This window comes from Astyanax mexicanus, chromosome 6 (assembly GCF_023375975.1).
Source record: "Astyanax mexicanus isolate ESR-SI-001 chromosome 6, AstMex3_surface, whole genome shotgun sequence".
In the NCBI taxonomy this organism is placed as follows: Eukaryota; Metazoa; Chordata; class Actinopteri; order Characiformes; family Acestrorhamphidae; genus Astyanax; species Astyanax mexicanus.
Genome location: NC_064413.1, coordinates 21,650,090 through 21,674,854, shown reverse-complemented (window position 1 = coordinate 21,674,854; position 24,765 = coordinate 21,650,090). Strand labels below are relative to the sequence as shown.

The window sequence follows — 24,765 nt, the reverse complement described above, 5'->3', positions numbered from 1 at the left end:
AAAAAAACGTGACTTGATGCAGTTACTCGAGACCTTCCGTAGGGTAGGACAGGATGACAAGATGATATTTAGATGCAAACAAAGTACTTTTATAACTAAAGCACAGTTTTTTTAAATCCTTTGATTTTTCCAAAAATCATCAGTGTGCCTTATAATCCGATGTGCCTTCTGTATGAATTTTACCAGTAAGGTTATAAGGAACAGGAAAGCCACTTCAGTTTAGTTGGTGAGTATTATTGGCTTGTAGCCTGCTGCTAACCACAGCTAGCATTGCTAGAGCAGCTTTAGCATTAGCTGCTAACCACGCTAAGTGCTAGCTCCTTCGTTGTTCAAAAGTGAGTATAGCGGACTGTAGCCTGTGTGTTTACTGTGTTAAAACAAGCTACGTCTGAGGAACCGCTAGCTAATATCATCCTGTGTTACTGGAACACTCAGAGTTCCTCAGTGTAGCGCTGTGAGGAATCACTAGCAGTTAGCCACTAATTAGTGCTGGGAAATTCATCATTCATCTAAACTTACTGTAAATAAATGGAAGCTCTTTACTCACCCAAATAAACAGTTTTCAGGAAATAAATATGTGTAGATTAATGTGTAAATATGTGTACGTTTTGTTTACTTATCTTAGCTTTACATACCTTGGTTAGCTACATCCCCCTCCCCCACCACCACGCAGGTGAATTCAAAGTTCCTTATAGTCACGATTTGAGCGTGTGAACACGCTACACACGCCACACATGGTATTTCTCACGCTTGCCAATCCATCGGCTGTATATTATAATGCACTCTCGTTGAGCCACTCAGAATATAGATCGCTCTGTTGTTAGGCATTTCTCCCATTTAAAAATGAAAACTAACATTTTGGGCAGAAACCAAACAAAATGAAACATACCTTTTTTTTTTGCAGATTTTTACACATTTTTACACTATTGTTGCATTTACAAGGAGTAGCTCACACTGTAAGCCCGGATGAGTTGAGTTTACTTGAAAAAAAAAACGATTGCCTTAAAAAAGTTAAGTAATGCGTAAAGAAAACTTGAGTTAGCATAACTTAAAACATCAAGTTTCAACTAAAGTGAAAGCTGATTTAACTGAATTTATTTTGTGATAATGTAAGACTGGATAAGTTGAATTTACTTACTTAAGGTAATCAGGGGGAATCACTACACACTGATGGTGAGTGTTAGACAGAAACTGTTGGACACACCCAGTATGCAAATAGTTTGTGACAGAAACCAATGGAAAAGAAGCTGTTAATGACAACAGACTAAACTCAGTTATTATAAATTGGTTCAACTCAAAGATCTCAGTTTGAATGTACATGTGCCCACATGTGTTCAACTAACTCAAAATAGTTGAATATTGTTTAGAAATATCCAATTTTATATAAAACAGACTTAAATCATTTGAGTTCAAACAGCATATGGGTTTACAGTGCACACCACGCTGGTTGCAATTTGGGTCTTTTCACTTATTTTCATCACATTTGAATAAATATTTGGTGCATCCCTAATATATACTGTCATCTACACCACCATTATCATTATCATTATCATTATCTGGGTCTGAGAGAGCAGTCTGTGCCTGGAACAGAACTATTGATTACTATTCCTGCCCTTTCAACTGCATCGATTCCCTAAAACATCCTCTAACTAAGTGAAAGGCTGTTTTGCTAAATACTCCAAATACTCACTTTATAATGCAGATCTGATTCAAAAACTTAAAAGCACATGCATACACATCCATCAGATATTTGATTCTATTCAAATAATTTGCATTCTGAGTACTTAAGTAACTTAATTTGTTGCATTTTAACATATTTTAGTGATGTGTTCAGGTAGAATATGCCAGAAAACAACCAGGCTCCTTTGAATAAAATAGTAAAGCACAGAAGTTTAATTGTTATCCACTACCTCGTCTGGCATATTTCGTTAAGGAAACACGATTGTTTTTTAAACCAGGAAAGTTCTAATGAACTATTCATGCCAGATGCATTTGGGTTTGTTGCTTGTGACAAATATATTTCAGCACATTTCCCCGAACTGTTACTTGAACTGCAGGAACAGCAGTTTGTGTTCTGAGGTGTCAAATGCTTGCTTTGCATTTGCTGACTGAGCAGATCATGTTACTTAATGCCTGGCCTCCGCTTAGACTGGAAATTTCACTTGAGCTAAAAGAAAAACACAGCAAACAAATCAGTTCTCTTATTAGGATAGTAGATAACAGATAACAGTTCATAGTGAATTGTAGAATTGAAGTATATTTCTGTATACATTTTGACCTAAAGCTTTACATGTATTAGATTTTTACACACATTTTCTTAACAATCTATCAGGCTGGAAAAGGTAAAAAAAACATTTCTAAATAATTGGGATTCCACTAGTCTCTCATCTGTGGGCCAGCAAAAAAAGTGCTAGGACATCTGTCTGTGAGCTGAATCTCAAGATCCTCAAGAACTCTCCCATTTTTGATCAGTCTATTTTGTGAATTCTGAATAAACCTTATAACTGAGGCAAGAGAGACTTGCAGTTTTTTAAATGCTGTTTTGGGTTCTTTTGTGATCTCCTGGATGAGTTGTCCATGCCCTTTCAGAATGATTTATGTGGGCTGGTCACTCCTGGAAGGGTTCACTAGTATTCCAGGTTTTCCAAGTCTTAGAAATGACTTGTTTTCTCATCTATTTTTGAATTTCTTGAGATGAGAGCATACTGTGTTGCATTTTTAAAATCTTTCAGCTGCTTCATGTTGTCAGACAGGTTATATTTATGTGATTTCTTGATTCTACAGGTTAATCACAGTTAATTTATGAGAGGGGGGGGGGGCTAGATTGGTTTGGATAGGTTTTTTTCCCCTTAATAAATGGAATAATCATATTTTTTAATTTACTGAGGTTATATTAATCTGATATTAAAGTTTGTTTGATTAGCTGAAAAATGTAAGAATGACAAGATATCTGGTGGAGGGCAAATACTTTTTCACGACACTGTATATATCAATTCTAGTCTGTCTTTGAAGAATTTCTTTCTTACTTGTTCCAACGTTTTCTAAATCGGGGTCATATTTAACACCACTGAAATTAACCTTGTGTATTCTTTGCGGTTTTGAAGATTTGAAGAAATGTAAACAAGATGACAAAAAAAAGGCTAAAGCCACATTAATAATAAATGTAAGGCTACCGCAGACCAAAAAATGGAAACATTATCTGATTAGGTCATAATACATTGAAAGTTCTATAAATTCCATTGGACCAATTTCTTCCAAAACCTGTAATAGACATTTCCACTCTCAACAGGAAATTCTTCTTCTTCTTCTTCTTCTTCTTCTTCTTCTTCTGTCCCATAAGTGCATGTATGTATGTTGTATACAGTCCTGTATCTGTGTGTTTTTTTTACTGTAGGGAGGAGAGCACACTGCAGTGCTGATTAATAAGAGGAATTTAATTAACTTGGTTCTGCATGGCCATCGGACCTGGAGACAAGACAGGCTATAAACTCAGCCAATTATCTGAGGCAGGGAGGGAAGGTGGGGAGGGGGTGGTGTACAGAACCCTTGAGTCAGGCTGTCCTGTCATTGCTCCGGTACCTTCCTGCTGCGGCTCTGAGAGCACTCTTGCCTGACAGCACACAGGGCAGCACCAGAGGCAGTTATGATTCACTGTGTAACCTTTCCTACAGTTCACTTCTTCAGGACATGCTCACATGCCACTGCCTTCTGATCTGCTCGGCCTGCTGGCCAGTGTACGCAGTGTGTTCACCTTCTGCTTTTAATAGAGGAAACATGCACACACCCACACACACACACCCACACACACACACAGATTCATCTCATGAGAATTTAGCATTATAGCACAGATTTTGGTTAGACTTTATTTGGAGTGGTTCTCTTTAAATTAAATAAATAAACAACCATCAGACTCTCAGTAACTTATCAAAAACAGACCAATGATGGAACAGCATCTGAACCTTCAACAGATCATCAACAGACTTTTACTGAAGATTAAAACTGAATTCAACAACTACAACTACAACTACACTACCCAGAACGCACCACCCGCTGACATCACACACACACACCCTATCACGTGACGCATCACCTGCTTCCTCCAGGAAGCCCTGAATACTGATTACCTGCACTATAAAAGAGCCCACCACGCACACACCTGTTCCGAGTATTGTTTGGTTTATCCTCATTACAAAGCGTTACTATCTCTGTCTCTGTATTTCTCGTGTATTACCTTGCCTTTTGTTTTTTTGACGCCGATTTTTGCCTGTGCCTCTGATTGTGGATTTACCGTGTTTGACCTGGACCGTTTATCGTTTCTTCCTTTTGGATTATCTCTACTGCTGGCTTTTCCGTGTATGAACTCTGGACCGTCTCTTGTTTATGGTATGGTTTTGTCTATGTGGTTACTGTTTTCCGGTGCTCTACTGTTTCTGTTTACGAGTACCCCTGTATCATCCAAACCTTTAATAAACGGTTGTTTTATCTATATCTGCGAGTCCTGTATGAAATATGAAAACCTGTCTGTTACCGGAGATTTAAGATTAAGGGGTCAGATTTTGGTCTAGGTCAACTTAAAGTGGAATGGCCTAATACTGTTAGCAAGAAAAAAGCAAGTAACAGTTTAACTGTTAACTGTTTTGCTACCTGGGAAGTATCCTGATCCTGATGATCCACATCTGTTAGCTATTAGCCGTTTGTGTATTTATACCCCTCTGTTTGTCACGTACTTAGTGAGGTATTGTCTACTAGTTAGCATACTTGCTAGTTAGAGTTTTTATCTGCCCAATTGCCTGTCTCTGCTCATTCCATTTTGGACCTATCTGCATGGTTGGCTTGGATTACCTGGTTTATGGTCTCTCTGTTTGGGTTTTAACTCATCTTTGTGTATTTTACCCATGTCTGGACTTGTTTCTGCTTATTGCCTGTATCAGCCTGCTATTACAGCCCCTAAATACTTACAATACTTGTTTCTGAGAACTGAGAACAGTAACAGTGTTTAGGAGCTGAAATGGCGGGAAAAAGAGACAGTGTTCAAGTATACGCCTAAACCTAAATTTTTCACCTACATTTTTGGTGTTTTTTTTTTTGTATTTAGTCCTTAACAATGTTAGGCTTAAAAATAATCGAACATAATAAAAGTAACACATCTACTTACACATGTATCTGTCAGGTGCTGCAGGGAGATGCGGAGGCAGATGCAATTGTGAGTTATTATATTTATTTATTTATTAACAAAGAAAACAAATAAACAAACAAACAATAAACTAAAAAAACTAAAACAACAAGGAAACATGGAGTACACCAAAACACAAACAAGCAACCCGACTGACGTTAAACACACAAGAACCGCAACTGAACACTGAAACAAAGGGGCTATAAATAGAGATGGAGGGAACGGGAAACAGGAAACACCTGGGGACAGGTAACGAGGGGGTGAAGCTACAGGCGTTGGGAACAATGAAGGCGGAGACATGGGCCAAGACCAGATAACATAACAGGGCCATGTGCTAGGGAGCACATGGGGGAAGGAGAACAAAGAGAGACAGACAATGATGATCAAAATGCCCATTCAAGTGTCAATCGATTAAAATATTTAATCTGTTTAATCACAACAATATCATGTTATTAACTACTATTTATCACACTTGTTCTTCTTAAGACGCAAGCTGTTATAGTGGATATTTAAATGTATATAAAATAATGAATGTACAAATTGTAAAATGCAGTTATATTTAGATTAATGTTGTCATTTAAAATACTAGTATATAAAAAGCCAAATGTGGGCCACTGGAATAAAGAATGCATGACAAAGGATTTTTTTTTTACATTATTGTAAACATCTCATCTTGGTTGTAAGGATTTCTGAATTAGAACTTAATTTGCTGAGTATAAAAGGGAGTTTTCACACCTGTAGTTTTAATGGTTTTTATGATCCGGATCAGTTGATGAGTTTGTTTATTTGGAGCGTTTCTCCCTCTGTTTGGTTTAGTTTCACACAGGTATAAACCTAAACACACCAAAATGTGCACCAATAAAACATGTGAGTACATTCTCTCCTCTGATTGGTCAGAGCTGTCTGGTGCAGGAGCGAGAAAGTAAATATAGTGAGAAGATTCTGGTTTCCATCCCATATACCTGTGCAGTGTGAAGCTGCTTTAAAACCTCACTTTCAAACACAGTGTTTTCAATGAGACGTGCAGCACAGTTGTCCAAATAGTAAACAGGGAGGCCCTGCTGCTAGCAGTGAATGCTGTACATACAGCTCTCTTAGTGTATAAACAGCATGGAGCAGCAGAGACAGTGTTTGTTAGTAGCAGTATATTATCTTGCCAATATATCAGATTAAATTGCAGTGTCACATGAGCACATTTGTTGGTGTTTGAATGGAGTTTATGTGAAAAATAAATGTTACCTAACTTTTTTAGGTGGAACTGTGTTTAAAAAACTTGTACTTAAGTACTTACGAGTGGATCCGGATCCTCTTAGATTATGAAAGAGATTGAATACTGTGTAATTTACTTTTGTAAATTTTAAGAATGTTTTTAAGTAGGAGGTTACGAAGTTCTTAGCCTTACGAACTTTTTTGTGGATGTTAGTTCAATGGAACACTTCCTCAAAGGCACAGTGCCTATGAGAAAGTGAAGTTGTTTCTTGATTATTACACTATTACATAGTTTTTTTTGTTTGTTTTTTGCGTCCCACTTTATAATAAGTGTCCCTAAGTACTATGTAGTTACACTGTAACAATCCATGTAACTACAGTGTAACTACTGATGAAGTACACAATGTTACAGATTAACTACAGAGGAACAGGTTATGTAATTACACACGTGTATTAAGGTTAATTTTGATTTGTGTAATTACACATGTGTACCAGGTTGAGTGTACTTACACATGTAATAGAGCAAGTGTACTTACACATGTAATAGAGCAAGTTTACTTACACATGTAATAGAGCAAGTGTACTTAAACATGTGTAATAGTGGGTGTGATAAGTTGAGTATAAACTTATCCAACAGCTGTTGTCTAGTATGTAATTAGGGATGATTGAGTACACACACATTGTTACACATGTGTAAGTACACTTGCTCTGTTACATGTGTAAGTACACTTGCTCTATTACATGTGTAAGTACACTCACCCTGGTACACATGTGTAATTACACAAGTCAAAAATAACCTTAATACACATGTGTAATTACATAACCTGTACCTCTGTAGTTAATCTGTAACAATGTGTATTTCATCAGTAGTTACACTGTAGTTACATGGATTATTACAGTGTAACTACATATTACTTAGGGACACATTATAAAGTGGGACCGTTTTTTTTGTGTATACAAACATATAATTGTATATATTATAATTGTAGTATTAATATTGAAAAAGCCAGTAAAAACAAACATGATCAAAAATGATGAATATATTATTTAGGCAGCTTCCCTCATTTCACATGTCCTCACACACACACGTACACACACACACTCAGCATGTTCTGTAGTGCAGCCGTCAGCTCACACAAGCAGCGCCCACCTTTGTTCGGGTTAATGCTGCATCCACCACTGCAGTGGCCGCTGTTTCTCAGCCGCATCACCATGGCAACAGAGTCTTTGGCTGCACTAGCATGGAAATGGCGTGGTGGATAGCAGGAGGGTTATGGTGACGGTGTGTGTGTGATGTGTGTGAGCTGGATTTGGCTGTATCTGGCTGCGTGGTGGAGATTCTGCAGCAGGATCTGTGTGTGTTTTTTAAGGCTGGGGTTTTGGTGGTGGGCTTCAGTTCTTCTGTATTCTTTCTCTTCAGCCTCAGGGCCTCTCAGCCTCTCTCTCTCTCTCTCTGAGCCTTCAGCGAGCAGGCAGCTCCTCACCGAGTCACCTTGACTTCACCTTGCTCTTCAGCCGGAGCCACGTGGACGGCAGTCGGCTCCCTCCAGCCGCCTGAGGTCTAGATGACGAGCTGCTCTGCGCTGCCGAAGCTCTGAAATGCTTCCTTAGCACTAACCCCGCTCTCCTCGTTCTTCTCTACCCGGCAGAGCATGGACCCGTCCAAGACGCTGCTGCCGTCCGTGACGCTCATCGTGGGCTGCGGGGTCTCCTCTCTCACCCTCCTGCTGCTCATCATCATCTATGTGTCGGTGTGGAGGTAAGCAGAGGCTTCAGCAACTGGTGGCTTCACCTTTTTTTAATACCTTGTTTTACAGATTAAATATTGCAATATTAAAAAAATTTCATTTACACTTTTAGAGTAGTTTGGAGTGAGATTGTGAGTTTAATCTGGGGAAAGTTAGGCCTTGTTTTCACCTGGTATTAACACATATCCTGGATGATCTGACCTTCAATGATTGCCAAAATGCATAGCCATTTATATATGAAGTTAAAATTTCTTTGTTAACGTTATTATTACTGGAGGCAGGACCGGTTTTGGTATTAAGTTATTGGTACAATGAGTTTTCAGCAAAAAAACGAGATAAGGCATCCATTAGCCAGCTAACTCTGTTGGACGGAGGGCGGTGTGATATTTATCGTAGTTGTTACAGTCCATATTGGTCATATGCATCTCCTAATCACCTCCAAATGTAGTTTAAGTGAATAGATTACAATGCATCCTCCTACATGCCCACTGCTCCTGTAATCTGAGTGGGATGTGGCCCACTGCTATTTCACATATCCCCATTTCCCCCAATTTCCACACTCAGGATTGCCAGGTATAGACAACAGCATGCAAACAGGGTGCTACAGCCATGGAAACAAGCGAGTTAGCTATTTTTCTGCTGAACAGGTAATCACTGAGCTTCAGTAAGGTTCACTTATCATGGCTGGGTCATTTACGAGCATCAGTTAGGCTAAGGAAGGCTTGTCGTTGTCGTGTGCCACTGTGTGTCAATCTGGCAATCTTGTGGGGCAGGATACACTACCCAGTGTTTGGAAATTGGACTCCTGTAGTCATTTCACACACTCGCTTGTATTTATTTAAGTTCTTAGTTTTAATTATGTATCTAGCTTAATATTGTCTATAGCATTTTTATATCTTTATAAGAGAAGGCATCGCCCTTCTTTCTTGATTTTTCTAATGAACAAAATTTTGTATTAGTCAGAATTCTCTTCCTCAGGGCCTATTTTTTTGCGATTTTTAATGCAGTGGGATCATAACACAAAGTCTAGACTATTTTTTTTTGTGTTAATAGGAAAACATTTCCACGGACCCTGTCACACACTCTGCACAAGGCGCGTCGCGATCTTGATAAACAGTATAAGGAATAAAATAGCATGGTTGTTCCCTTAAATGAGCTGCTGGCGTACCTGTACAGTGTGAACGGTATAGGTCAATTTTCTACTGCTGGGATGCGCAAAAGCGCTGCACTGTTAAGATATCAATATACCAAAGTCAGAGTGCACCAGGCTCTTAAAGGAAATGAAAAATGGCAAACACATTGGTTTATTTCATTTTACGCCCAAAACACACCCATAATTAATTAAGAGAATTAAGAGTACAAGCATTAATTTTGTGCCCTCACGAAACATCCTCACGATTACCCCCACATGCGCTATAGATTGCTAAAATAGGGCCCTATAGCTCTTTAGCTACATTTCCACATTTTCCTTTTCTTTGCCCCCTGTCTGTCTGCTTTTGCTCTATTTAACTTCTCTCTTTCACTTAAGATCTCATTAGCGATGGACGGAAGCTACAGTTTGTGGTTGTTTGTGGTCATGAACAGACTAGGATGCTCCTGAACAAATTGGTTAGCCATTACTTTAATAAAACTGCATAATACAGAAAATAAAAAGATTAATAAATAAATAAATAAATAATTGCTGTCCATCAGTTCTGGACTGGTCAAAGATCGGTTGGTTTTAAAAGCAGATCGTTAAGGTAAAATCATGCCTTGTGAAGGCAAGCAAGCTGTTTGACCAGCATAGGTAATGTTGCATTTGATTAAATGATTGATTTTTTATTGTCGCAATATTGAGTTAAGTAATTTTGTGTTGTGTTTTTACATTCAATTTTGTGAATATGATGTGTTTTATACTATGACAGTTTTCCTAAAAACTAAAACATATTTAAACAATCACAATACAGACAATTTGGACAATAAAACAGAAACACCTGGTTTTAGAGCACAATAATTTATTGTCCCGACGGACAATTCTGGTGGAAACAGGAGAGTTGAGGTGCACATTGAATTCTGCCGTGATTTGATCAGCCGTGGTTTTATGTTTTTTTGGATACAATCAGGGTTAGCACCCGAACATCCCTTTCAGACAGCTTCCTCTTACAGCATCCACAGTTAATCCTGTTGGATGTGATGCGTCTTTCTTGATGGTATGCTGACATTATCCTGGATACCGTGGCTCTTGATACATCACAAAGACTTGCTGTCTTGGTCACAGATGCGCCAGCAAGACGTGCACCAACAATCTTTTGAACTCTGGTATGTCACACATAATGTTGTGTGCATTGCAGTATTTTGAGCAAAACTGTGCTCTTACCCTGATAATTGAGCTCTCACACTCTGTTCTTACTGGTGCAATAATGTGCAATTAATGAAGATTGGCCACCAGGCTGCTCCAATTTAAACATGAAACCTCCCACACTAAAATGACAGGTGTTTCATTGTTCAGTTTCATTGTCCAGCCCCTGCATATCGTCCTGCTATTAGTATAGCAGTATTGTGATATAATAAATCGTAACCACTGTCAGCAAGATAACATATCAGTAAGTTCATGCCAGTACACAGCCCTACTACATTATGTCGGTCACAAGCTAAATTGGTCAACCAGCTTAAGATGGCCATTCTACTGCATCTTTTTTTTTTTTTTCAGCAAGGATAAAGCTTGTGTGACCAGTCCCTGCAGGGCTTGAGGAAAAAAAAAAAGATGCACACAGCTAAAACCATGTACATCTGGTTCAGCATATGCTCAGCACCAGCAACAATGCTTTACGTAAGATTACACAATGATGATGTAGCTGCGGCCACAGATAAGCTGGATCTGACCCACGCTGAGCCTCGCTTTGCTCTCGATAATATAAAACTGTGTGCAGTATTTATGCAGCGTGTTTTATTGCGGCGCTGCATCCTGTAGTGCGCTAACTGCACTATGATAATTGCACGAGGCTATTGTTGCACACCGTTTGAGCTTTGCATCTAGTGCAACATCAACATCAGCCATCACTGTTATAACAGCCCTGGCTGGCAAACGAGCCATCAAACGGCTCACACACAAAGCTGACAGCATGCTGACCAATCTCAGGTATTCATGTTGAGTGCTCTGCGAGTGTGCTGATGAATCACGGGCACTCACAATTTTGACAAATGTATTTTTTTTGGTCGGGAAATGTTTCAGCCCCGCATTTAACTCTGTCATACTGAACTGCCTTGCACACATTTTATTATAACCTGATTTATACTTTATTTATTTGATACTACAATAAACCATAGTGTTCAAATTTCTTAGAGTAAGAAAATGGTTTTAGAGATGATTGCAGGTTTACTCACACATTCGAGAGAACATGAGACAAAATATTGTGTGATTTCTTAATAAATAATATATTTAAGTCTCTTGCTTGCTGCACTGGGGCTTCTGTAGTAAAAACAAGCATATTTAAAAGTGATTCACCAATTCAGTCTGCTGTATCACACTATACTGTGTTGTTTTTTTTATCCATATCCATATTTTTATTAAATCATAGCTATTATAAACTCACTAAGGGCCTTATCGTACATATATCGTAAAAAATATCGTCGGACTATAGGAATAATTCTACATTGATGGGCTTGGTGGTCTGGAAATGAGGTGTGTTCAGGTAAATTTCTGAACAGGTGCGCCACTGATCGATTAAAACCCTGACAACACTCAACAGTTGACCGCCCAATCCTATCTTAGCCATGCAGGAACGCTGTGTGTGTTGTACGCACTCTGTGCCTGTATACCCTGGCTCGTTACACACACAAGTTAATTACAAGGGGCACATTGTTTTTTTTTTTCAATTTATGTCCAAAACACACCCATGGTTAATAAAGAGAATTAGTACATGACTTTTTTGTGTTTCAAGCCACGCAAAGCAAATTTTTTGAGATCGCTAAAATAGGGTGCCCATCCCAATTTGAGTAAATTCAGCTGGATATTTAACATACAGCTCTGGAAAAAAAATAAAAGACCACTTAAAAATTATGAGTTTCTTTAATTTTACCCAGTTGAAAATCTCTGGAATATAATCGTGCAGAAGTTGGATGATTACAAGCCAATTTTTGCAGCAGGAGTAAAGGCATAAAGTTATCCAAAAGCAGTGTGTAAGACTGGTGGAGGAGAACATGCCAAGATGAATGAAAACTGTGATTAAAACCAGCGTTATTCCAGCAAATATTGATTTCTGAACTCTTAAAACATTATGAATATGAACTTGTTTTCTTTACATTATTTAAAGTCTGAAAGTTAGACAACAGTGTTCGATTTATTCAAACATTTACCTAGAAATAGCAAAATCAGAGAAACTGATTCAGAAACTGAAGTGCTCTCTTAATAGTACTTATATGTTTTTATTAAGTCTATTAGAACTTCATATTGTTTGATATCTCTCTGATTGTGTGTGTTAAGTATATTAAGTGTATTAAAGTAGCACTTTTGATTAAAAGGAGTATTTTCTCCCTCTTGCAGATACATCCGATCTGAACGCTCCGTCATCCTCATCAACTTCTGCCTGTCCATCATCTCCTCTAATGCTCTCATCCTCATCGGCCAGACTCAGACTCGCAACAAGGTAAGAATAAACCACACACACACACACACAAACACTCACACTATTCATTCTCTGTGAGCCTGCTTTATAACCACTGTTTGGAGTTTCTCTTTTTACTTTACTTTCACTTTTCCTTCTTATGTTCTACTCTCTCAGGTTCTGTGCACTCTGGTTGCAGCTTTTCTGCACTTCTTCTTTCTCTCCTCCTTCTGCTGGGTTCTGACGGAGGCCTGGCAGTCCTACATGGCTGTGACAGGGCGATTAAGAAACCGCATCATTCGCAAGCGCTTCCTCTGTCTGGGCTGGGGTGAGCTTTTCCTCTGTCTGCCTTTTAAAACTCTTTTGTTCAGCCCCTCATCAATTCCTGCAGTCAGTTCCTCAGATTTAACATTTAACGTGGAGTGAAATCTTTTATTATTTTATTAACTGAATGTAGGGATTTACCAAATAGAAATTTGAGTATTTAGATACTAAGAAACATGAATTGCATTAACATTCGTCTTTTATATATTATATACTATTATATAAAATAGTATATACTATTTAATATACAGCTCTGGAAAAAAATAAAAGACCATTTAAAAATGATGAGTTTCTTTAATTTTACCAAATAAAAACTAGAATATAATTAAGAGGAAGATGGATGATCACAAGCCATCAAACCAAACTTATCCAAACCAAAGTTATCCAAAAGCAGTGTGTAAGACTGGTGGAGGAGAACATGCCAAGATGCATGAAAACTGTGATTAAAATCTTTAATTGTTTTTATTAACTAAATGTAGGCATTTACCAAATATAAATTTAAACTGATTATTACATTTCCATTCCATCACAATGGGATGATCATATATTTTTATTAGCCTTCGTTTAAAATACATATGCGATGTGAATATCATATGGCTAAATAAATACAGGGAACATGTTTGCATATTCCTAGTATATCAGCAAAATAAAACATAGACTGATTTCACTCAGCATAGTGATGCAGTCGTGGTGCAGTTCATTCCAAAATAAATTTAAAGCGGTTTGCTTGTGGTGAGAATACGATCTGGTCTCGATCCGCCTGTTAAATATACTATTTTATTATTATATATTTGAGCTAAACTGCTTTTCAGTTGGAGCAATAATCTAATACATTAGCCAGATCATTTCCATAGCTATAAACTAACGCTGTCTCTGCTGCTCCATGCTAAGCTGTTTACACACTAAATGCTGTGTGTGTGCAGCGTTCACTGCTCACAGCCAAACATCCCATTGAAAGCACTGTGTTTGCTCTCGCACCAGACAGCTCTGACCAATCAGAGGAATCAACCTGCTCACGGTTATTGGTCCATATTTTGGTGCGTTTAGGTTTGTGCATGTGTGAAAACAAACCAAGACAAGGGAGGAAACTCTCCCATATCCACAGTGAGAGGAGCCCTTTGCTGTGGTACTCAGGGAGCAAAGAGTTTGCTCAAGGGCCCAACAACAACAACAGCTTAGTGAACTCAGTCATCAATAATTCAGTGCTCTAAATACTGAGTCCTGCCCCTTAAGTAAACAACTAATATCAAAAATTTAACACCACAGTTAAGTGGTTTTGTAAGCTGTACTAAAGCTTCTATAATGGAACAAACTGAATATTTCATATATTTTTTAAATCTTAATATCAATATACTGTATTAATAGCAGCACTGATCTTATTAAACAGAAGGTTTTTGAGAAAGCTTGCAGATTTTAGGACACTGAATTATATATAAAAATCAAATAAAGATCTATATTAAAATAAGAGGCCACTGCAAAATCTCCTTTTTTCCATTTAGTTGTTTCTATAATGGATGATATTTGCATTAATTTAAGTAACACATTTTTATTTATTATTTGGATGGTCCATTGTGGATGCCTTAGAGATGCTCACCTTCTTTTTTATCTAACATTCAACTGAATGTCTATTAAATGAAACTCAACCCTAATTTGAATGTAAATGATTCCCTATAGAAACTAACCCTGCACTTAACCCTGTCCTTAAGTCTAAACTCAACCATTAATCAACCCTAAAACCTAAACCTAGCCCATACACTGTATGGCCTGGATACGTTGAATTAACTTAAATGATGTGAGAAAATCGGTTGCCTTAAGATTTTTAAGTAATGGTTACCGAAAACTTGAATTAATTAGACAAAAAATGATTTTTTTTTTGTTGTTGCATCAATTTATTTGCATAATAATTCTACATTGAATGTTATGGTCAGGCGAATAAAATAGATTTGTATTTATTCTTCTCTTTGATTTAATTTAAGTAAAATACAGATAGCACAGTTAGTGTGAGAAGCTCAGAACATGATGCTTGTTCTTACAGCCTACAACATAGAGGCCAGGCAGTTAATTATAACATCAACAATTTGATCTATATACATGTTTACCTATGGTAGCCCAGAGGGAATTACTACACACTGATGGAAAAGAAGCTGCCAATGGCAACAGACTAAACTCATTTATTATAACTAATTTAATTCAACTCAAATATCTCTTATTAAATGTATTTCATCGCTGTCTAATGAAATAAAACTATCTCCAAATCTTTTTACAGGAGAGAGAAAAAACCTTCTAAACTTTCAATGCAAGTCAATGTAAAAATAGTTTATTTCAGGCCATTTTTAAGTATTTCTATTTGTCTGATTATCAAGAAATTTTGGCGCAGTGTAAGGAAGAGTTTGTCTGTTAAAATTATGTGCTAAACTAAAAATCGACAAAAATGGAGATACTTGTTTTTCACTGGACAGCAATGAGAACAGCAAAGATATGTGCCCTAAAATTCACCTAAAATATGTGTAATAGTTGAGTAATTTTTGGAAATATACAACTGTGCATAAAACAGACATGCAGAGCAGTGGGTGATCCACGGGCAGAATTTTTAATTTTTCATCCCATTTTCTACCCAATTTACACGGCCAATTACCCAAGCCACTTATTAGGACTCCCCCTATCACTAGTGATGACTCAACACACCAGGAGGGCAAGGACTGGCACATGCCTCCTCCAAAACATTTGAAATTATCTGATGCAGCATTGCCGAGTAGCATAACAGCGCACTCGGAGGAAAGCGCAGCGACTCTGTTCCGATACATCAGCTCACAGGCGCCTTGTACTGAGCGACACCACTTTTGGAGTGATGTGGAGAGAGAGCGCCATCTACCCACCCAGTGTTTTTTGAGGCCAATTGAGTAAGGCTCTCTCAGGGCTCCGGCAGCTGATGGCAAGCTACATGAACAGGATTCGAACCAGTGATGCCTTAGTACGCTGAGCCCCCAGTACCAGTGTGGGTTTAAAGGAACCAGTGTGCCTTGCCTTTGCTTTTTATTTTTAAAGTGTGTTTCAGAGCATTTCATCAGTAATCCTTTTAATTTTAAAGGTTTAATGTCATTTTTAAGGATTTTTAATCTGACATTTTAAAACAATCTCCACACATTAGTTTTTTTCTCTCTCATTCCTGTTCTCTTTAAAGGCTTACCTGCTCTGGTTGTGGCCATCTCTGTTGGGTTTACCAAGGCGAAGGGATACGGCACAGTTAACTAGTAAGTTTTTTTTTTCTTATAGCCTCATAGCCTCGCTTTACATTCAGTTCACTTCCAACACTTTTCTCTGTGCAGGAGGTTACAAGATTTAATAATTCACAAACAAACAGTGTGCACGCTCTGTTTTGATACGGTATATCTTCTAGATGAAATTACTTTTCTCAGACTGACCTCTTCTTTTTTTCTCTCCAATCCTGTCTCTCTCTCTCTCTCTCTCTCTCTCTCTCTCTCTTTCTGTTCTCGTTCTAGCTGCTGGCTGTCGCTGGAAGGAGGACTGTTGTACGCCTTTGTGGGACCAGCTGCAGCTGTAGTTTTGGTACTTTCTCTTTTCCTCTGCTTTTCTCTGTCTCGCAGGGAGGGATCTTCACTCATCCACTTACAGTGATGAATAGAGAATAGTAGCACCTGGTTATTTAAAGCAGTGGTTCAGCAAAATCATCAGATTTAGGCAGTTTACTTCCTACCCCAAATGGAGTTCATAAATCAAGACATGTTTGGTGTGTGTAGAAAAAAAAGAAAGAAAAAAGACTGGTGTAGTGTTTTTTGGTTTTTAGGGCAGCTGTGAAGCTAATATTGCAAAAAAAATGTAGTAGAAGCTTATGCTGAGCTGTTAGCATTGTACAACAATCTGCTCAATTTAAATCACTAAAGTGAGATACTTGAGATATGCATTTAAATACTTGCACGCCTATTTAAAAAAATGGAAATATAAATAAATAGACATTGTGCAGGAAAAGCTATACGATGGCAAAAGCTACATATAAAAGAACAGAGAACAAATACCCTTTATTTTCTATTTTTATACTCACTTACTGATAGAGCTTAGATTCTCTGCCCGAACCCAACCCAACCCAACCCAACACGACCTTTCCCATCATTTTCCTCAAGAAAATAGTCTGTGATGTAGGCACCTGTTTTAAAAGCTATTCTTATTTTATATAAAACTATGGCGTGATAATCACAATATAGCCAAGTAACAAATCAGACTGTGTCTAAAAAAAAAAGTTGCACATAGACTATAAGCTCAATATAAAAAAAAAATATTTATTTAGAATTTATTTTCTATACATATTAAAATATATTAGATTAGTGGAAAGTCATTGAAACATTATTCTTGTAGCTTAATTTACCGATTTTTCAGGCCTGTGGATCATTGTTCGCATTGTTAATGTTTTAGTCTTCCAGAGAGATCTGTTCTTAATAAGCATTTTTCTTAACAGGTCTATGCTTCTTCAGTGTTGCAATGTTAATTAACATCACTCTGAACAGATTTCGCTCATTCAAACAGCCCGGATTTTATTTTTTTTTATCTTACTTAAAAAAATGTCGGGTTTAAATCGGACTCGGACTCAAAATGTCTTTGTGGCTCGATCTAAGCTCTACTCTATGAATGTCTATACTCAATCGACCATGGCCTAGAAGTCTACCAAAACTCAGATTAACAGCATTTAAAATTGGCATTTGTTTTTCATTTTTACAGTCCATTTTTTCTACTGAAATATGATGACTCCATTCTGTGGGACTGAACTGATATGGAGATCTTAATGAGAAAATAAAACGGTAACAGAAGAGTTCAGGTCTCAACATCATTGAATGTGTTAAGGATGCCTTCAAAAGTAAAGGGCAGAAACTGCCTTAATTTCTAAGACTAAAGTTGTAATAAAGCTTAAAGGTTTGACTAAGTAAATACAGAGCATTCTAAATCATAAGTATATTTATGAATTTTATGCCTTATTGCTGACATTAAAAAAAAAAATCATAACCTGTCCATAGTGTTATTTGTTCAGCCAATTTAAGGGGGGGGGGGGGGGGTTCTTTTTTCCACAAGCTTTTCCTATAAGTGTTGTTTTTCAGGGTTAAATTGATAGTTTTACATGACAATAGCCAGGTTGTACAATGCTAAACTGGTAGCTGCAAGCTTTTATTACAATAACTGAACTATGCCAGCTTTACACTACACAATTCTTCACAACAGTTCTTTGTCTTGTAATCGAACATATTTAGTGAACTTAGTGGTTGTGGTTGAACACGACAGGAGATCACAAATTACACAGTCTTTCACCAGGAGGAACCCATCAGCAATCTGTCTGCTTAAAAAAAAAAAACAAGACATAGAAACACATGGAAGAACTAGTGATGCCACAAGAAGACTAGCACATGACTCCTCCGACACATGTAAAGTCAGACTCCGCCTCTTTTCCAACTGGTGCTGATGCAGCATTGTTGAGTAGCGTCACAGCGCACTTGGAGAAAAGCACAGCGACTCAGTTCCGATACATCAGATCACATTGTCATTAACCTTTGGAGCACCACCTACCCTCCCAGAGAGAGCAATGCCAATTGAGGAAGGCTCTCTCAGGGCTCCAACAGCTGATGGCAAGCTGCATGACTGGGATTCGAACCAGCACTTTCCTGATCATAGTAGCATAGTGCCTTAGTCCGCTGAACCACCCAGAGCTCCATTCTTCATGTTTTAGGATAGTTGGACTGAGGAAACCAGGTTTTGACTTGAACCCAAGCCCCCATTTGTTGGGAGGTGATTGTGCAACCCACCAAGCCACCATCTTGCCATCCAAACCACAACCACAATTTAAAAATTGGGCCTAAAAAAATTGTGTAGTGTGAGCATGACCTCAGCTATGCAGCCATTACTATAAAAACTAAAGAAACAAACACCAAACATGTCTTTGCTGATGAAGTTCTGTATATTTTTAGATTTGTTGGGAGTAACTGGGAGTAACAGTATCAGAGCAGCTCATGTAGAGACCTTTAAATCAGCCAAACAAGCTTTTCTAAGCTTTCCAGACGTATTATAGCCTCTAAACCGAGTGTGTTTAGCCACAATTGGCCTGCGAATCAGCTGAAGCCCCGCAGAGCAATCTCTGGCGGCGAACATGTGTTCGGATTTCCACATCTGTTTAAACAGAGAGAAGCTTTGGTCATGGGCTTTAGCTACGGTAATCCTCTCATGACAGCGCCGCAGAGCAATCAGTGCAGATCTCGTAGCCTTGCCTCTGTACTTTAATGTGTTCTGCAGTGTGTGTGTTTGTGTGTGTGTGTGTCCATTCACCTGTGTGTTCTCTCTTCTGCAGGTTAACATGGTTATCGGCATTCTGGTTTTTAACAAACTGGTGTCCAAAGACGGCATTACTGATATGAAACTGAAGGAGAGGGCAGGGTATGCCTCATATCATACATCCATCTCACTGGTTGAGCTATAAAGCAAGCCTTTAGCGCAGAGGCTCAGGGGCCAGGCCTTTCTGTCTCTCCCCTCGCCGAGACCCCCAGACGGACTGCGCTGAAAGTGGATTAGTTAGTAGCTGATGGAGCTTTAGAGAGAGTCTGAGAGCAGGAGAGGAACAGAGGAACAGAGATAGAGTTTCTACACGCAGTACAAAATAAAGTCGCCACCAAAAACAAATTCACATACTCCAATATTTAGCCTTTAGCTTCTGCAATGTCACACAAATGATTTTAATCCAGTGTTGCATTCATTTTTCACCGAGATCTTCTAGCAGCATTGATGATGGTAGAGTCTGACCACTGCACAAAGCCTTCTTTTGGCACATCCCCAATATCCTCAATAGGGTTAAAGGAGAAATCCTTAATGTTGTTAACTTGATTTTTGGTGTGATAAAACATGATAATAAGTAATAACCTTTGTTGAATAGCCCACCTCTGTCCTCCCGCAGCTGTCTGAGATCCAGTAATTTTGTGCTTTTTGCCCAGCACTCTGTATAAATCGCTTTTTCCACAGTTATCCAGGCTCAAAGTAGCTCCACACCTCCTTGCTAGAATCTGGAGACCCCTGACATTTAAAACGAGGCATTAATAACTTAAAAAAGTGCACAGGAAATATATATATAACAGTTATTGTAAACTATAAACATATATTTAATAAATTAACTAAAACTAAAAAAAAAAAACAGCAACTAATTCAAATCAGTAGTTTGTGTTTTTCAGTTACTATAGGACTCTTATCTGACTGACAGCTGTTCTAACCAATCAAAGCTTTTTAAAATGACTTCCGCGCTTTTTAAGTTATTAATGCATTGATTTAAATGTCAGGGCTCTCCAGATTCTATCAAGGAGGTGTGGAGCTACTTTGAGCCTGGATAACAGTGTAAAAAGTGATTTATCAGGGCAAAATATGCCCCGAAGCGCTCGTTGTAAAGAGTGCTGGGCAAAAAGCACAAAATGACTGGATCTCGGAAAGCTGTAGGAGGACAGAGGTGTGCTATTCAACAAAGGTAAATACTTTTTATCATGTTTTATTACACCAAAACACTGTAGTTCTCCTTTAAGGTCTGGTCTGTGATGAACAATTAATGTGTTAAAAAATGATGATCTCATGCTCCCTAAAACCTGCACTCTTTCACAATTACAGCCCCATGAATCCTGATATTGTCATCAGACAAGAAAAAAATCAATTGATGGAATGACCTGGTCTATATTCAGTATATTCAGGTAGTCAGCTGACCTCATTCTTTCAGCACATACTGTTGCTGAACCTAGACCTTAGTTAAATCCAGGTGGCGACAACAATACTAATAATAGTATCAATAATGCTGATAATGATTTGAAATGTTATCTATTGGATGCCTTAAGAAAGAAAGCATTAAGAAGAAAGAAAGGAGAAGGAGGTAGATTAAGGATTACGGGGAGAGATCAGAGAGGACTGGCTGTTGGTCCTGTTCAAAGCAAGAGAATGGCGCTGCACCTTCTTCACACATCGCACATCGCATTGCATTCCTTTGACTTTTCTTTTAGTTTGTTTTTTTTATTTTTTAGTTTTGTTGGATAATGTACCATGTGTGGCTTTTCTCTGTGTCCACAGCTCCTCTTGGTTTCAGGTGTTGCTTCATACAGTATATGTGATGAATATGCACATGTCCATGTCTGTATTTTTATTTTTATTTTTTTTTTTGTGAAGGAAAATGTTTCTTGAAAGGAAAGCAGTGATGCCCAGAAAAGGCAGAGAAATTATTTATTTTCATATCTTACCTTTACATTTAAAAATGTGCAGTACTGTGCAAAAGTCTAGGCACACGTAAATTAGGCACATGCAACAATTGATTTTTTTTAACAATGTGTTGGCTGGGGGTGTCCAGGAAATATCTGAATTTGAGCTTTGTTAACATAAAAACAAAAAAAAAAACATCTCTGGAAAAAGAAGAAAAAAAAAATATTTCTGAATCAGTTTCTCAAATTTTGCTATTTATAGGTATATGTTTGAGTAAAATTATCATTTTTGTTTTATTCTATAAACTATGGACATAATAGTTCCAAATAAAAATATTTTCATTTAAAGCATTTATTTGCAGAAAATGAGAAATGTCTGAAATAACATATACAAATATGCATAATCAACATGCTGTGATAACCCAAATTGCAGTCCACTCTCAGTTTAACTAAAGAATCAAACTGAGCATGTGCAGTAGTGCAGAGTACTTGGCTTGGCCTCCACTAGGATTTAACTAGAGTTTGTCAATTGTTTCCAACAAAGATTATTTAGTTAGAATAACTTTCATCAAGAAACTTGATAAAGAAATAATGTTAGTTTTTTTGTTATAGTTAACGGTGCAATTCTATACATCTCTGAAAAAAATAAGAGTCTCTTAAAAATGATGAGTTTCTTTGATTTTACCAAATTAAAAACATCAAGAGGAAGATGGATGATCACAAGCCATCAAACCAAGCTAAACTGCTTGAATTTTTGCACCAGGAGTAAAGGCATAAAGTTATCCAAAAGCAATGTGTAAGACTGGTGGAGGAGAACATGCCAAGATGCATGAAAACCGTGATTAAAAAACAGGGTTATTCCACCAAATATTGATTTCTGAACTCTTTATGAATATGAATATGAACAGCATTAACTTTTCTTTGTATTATTTGAGGTCTGAAAGCTCTGCATCTTTTTTTGTTGTTATTTCAGCCATTTCTCATTTTCTGAAAATTAATGATCTAAATGACAATATTTGTATTTGGAATTTGGGAGAAATGTTGTCCATAGTTTATAGCATAAAACCCCACTGTTTATTTTATTTAAACATATGAAGCAACTAATTTTTTTCCAGAGCTGTATTTTGTTGGAGAGCAATTGAGTATTTTTTATTTATTTTTTTACTACAGGGTGCCTATAACTCATGCACAGTACTGTATATACAGTAATCTAGCAATCTTATTCAGACCAGAGAGCTTTCCCATTCCTATTGGCCTTTTCTAATAGCCTTTTTTCTATTGGAAACTCGTAAGTAACCCGACAGGTGTCTCAGCCGTCAGACGTGAACTAAGAACAGTGATTACGGCCTTAACCATAGCCTTCTTCTCAGAGTAATAACACTTCCCAACATTGTGATTTTACAACCGTGCTAGTTATACCATTATGTGCACGGATCATTAATGGCGTGGAGGAATAAGCAGGTAGTGCCAGAGTTATTTCAGTTTCACTAAATTACAGCACTTAAGCGTGACATTGTCCCTGACTCTGGGACCCACGTTTGACCTCCTTTTCTGGGCTCTTGCTCTCCTTTGCCAGCAGGCTGCTGTGACCCTCACTGCCGCTGTTTCTGCATCCGACAGCCTCATCGTTTTTGATTTTCTTTTCTTCTTCTTCTTTCTTCTTCACATCTTTCTTCTTTCAAATTCCTTCTCTGTCAGGAGAACGGTGTGTCTGCCTGTGTGATGATCTCTCTGACGGACTGTGTTTAGTTCTTTTCGCTGTTTTTTTTTTTTTTGTTTTATGTTGAATTTTCTGATTTATTTATTTATTTATTATTATTTAATTTTATTTCTTTTTTAATTTATTTCTTGTGTGTCAGAGTTAACCACAGCATCCCCCTCGCTCCCACTCAGGGCTGTCCTCCCCACTCGCCGGCCCGCCCAGGCCGAGCCGCCACTCGCCTACTAATAACCCCGCCGCTGGACCTGAGCGCCGGTTAGCGGACGCTCCCCTGTCCTCGTCGTTTGGAGGAGCGGCTCTCCTGCTTTTTTCCCGCAGTCCATTTGACAGATTAAGTGGCTCTCAAGGCTTTGATTTAATTATCCCGAAGATTTCGTTATGTCGAATTGAGGAATGCAAATTAGCCCGAAAATGAGACCAGGAGGAACATTAGGTTCGAATTTCTGCATAGATTTAATTTGTGTGATTTGTGTATGCATGTGAGCGTGTGCAAGTGTGAGTGTGTGTAGTTGTGAGTATGGGTGGAGGTGGGGAGGTTTAGAGGGCTATCTATCTATCTATCTATCTATCTATCTATCTATCTATCTATCTATCTATCTATCTATCTATCTATCTATCTATCTATCTATCTATCTATCTATTCTTCTCAGTGCCTCTTCAGTGCAGTCCCTCTATGTTGTGCTCTCACTCTCGAGGTTCGTACACTCCTGCCTGTTTAATTGAAATAATTAACGTGTGCAAAGACTTAATCAAGCACTGTGCAGCAATCTGCCCATGGCTAGCTTGCTGACACCTCAGAGATCAGGCCCGGAAGGTGGAGGATGTTTATTACAAACATAAAAGTCATGAAAGTAAAAAAAAAAGTAGGCCAGACTTGAAATGAAGGCATTCTTATTAGTAAAGCTTTATTTATACTGCTTGTATAATTGGACAGAAATGAATATGTCCATTTATATCAGTCCTTTCACACTAGGGCTGTAACAATTATTTGAAATAATCAACAATGTGCACTAAAAAAAAATGGTCGACACAGAATTGTATTGTCGACGCATCATTAATGTTTAATAAAGCTTAGTATACACCGTGGAAGGGATAATGAGCTCACATAGGTGATAAACACCTCAGATAAGAGACAAGATAACACCTGTACTCACTGTAAATCAGCTCACTATACATTTAAACATATTTTCTCAGGGTTTAAATCCCATATATAGAGCCTTCTGTTGTCTTTGGGTTGATAGAATATAGAGAAAGCAAATTACCGCAAGTTGCAGTCAGAAGTCTGTCAAAAATCTGTCTATCAAAAGCTCAAATTAGACCAATACCAGCCCAAAGGTTGCCACAGATCCTCACAAATACACAGCTACAGTGGTAAAACGTGCTACAGCATTTAAACCTGGTTCTAGAGTAACTAAGTGTAAGTAAGAGTAAGTGCTGTTGGGTTGGTGATTTCCTGCTCTCTCAGCTCTCCTCAGTGAGGGCAGTTAGTTTATTAGTTGGATCAACTGGGTGTAACACGCTGTAAACCTATGACCAGAGTTTGCTGGTGTTGCGCCGAAAAAAGTTTGCTTTAGCTAAACGGTAGCATTTTTCTTATTATGACTTTTAAGCGATCTTATAATTCGGAAGATCCAGTGATGTCCAGGAGAAAAATGTACACAGAATACAACATACAGAGATCTGAACATATTTGTTTACCACAGAATGTGACACAGAGTGCTCCCACTTGTGTTAATTTGTTGCTCCCCACCTCCCCGTCATTACCTGTCCCCAGGTGTTACCTGTTTCCTGTTCC

General features: G+C 38.0%; 1 protein-coding gene across 8 annotated transcripts in view; it reads left to right on the top strand.

The window, feature by feature from the left end:
- Positions 1-24,765, top strand: part of adgrb1a (adhesion G protein-coupled receptor B1a) — a 212,807-nt gene that overhangs the window by 158,324 nt on the left and 29,718 nt on the right. For all 8 annotated transcript variants that reach the window (XM_049480350.1, XM_049480345.1, XM_049480349.1 and 5 more), the window contains exons 18-23: positions 8,032-8,141; positions 12,653-12,755; positions 12,891-13,041; positions 16,219-16,288; positions 16,538-16,604; positions 19,381-19,466. In XM_049480350.1, coding sequence (XP_049336307.1) covers positions 8,032-8,141; positions 12,653-12,755; positions 12,891-13,041; positions 16,219-16,288; positions 16,538-16,604; positions 19,381-19,466 — 587 coding nt within the window. The remainder of the gene's footprint in view (positions 1-8,031; positions 8,142-12,652; positions 12,756-12,890; positions 13,042-16,218; positions 16,289-16,537; positions 16,605-19,380; positions 19,467-24,765) is intronic.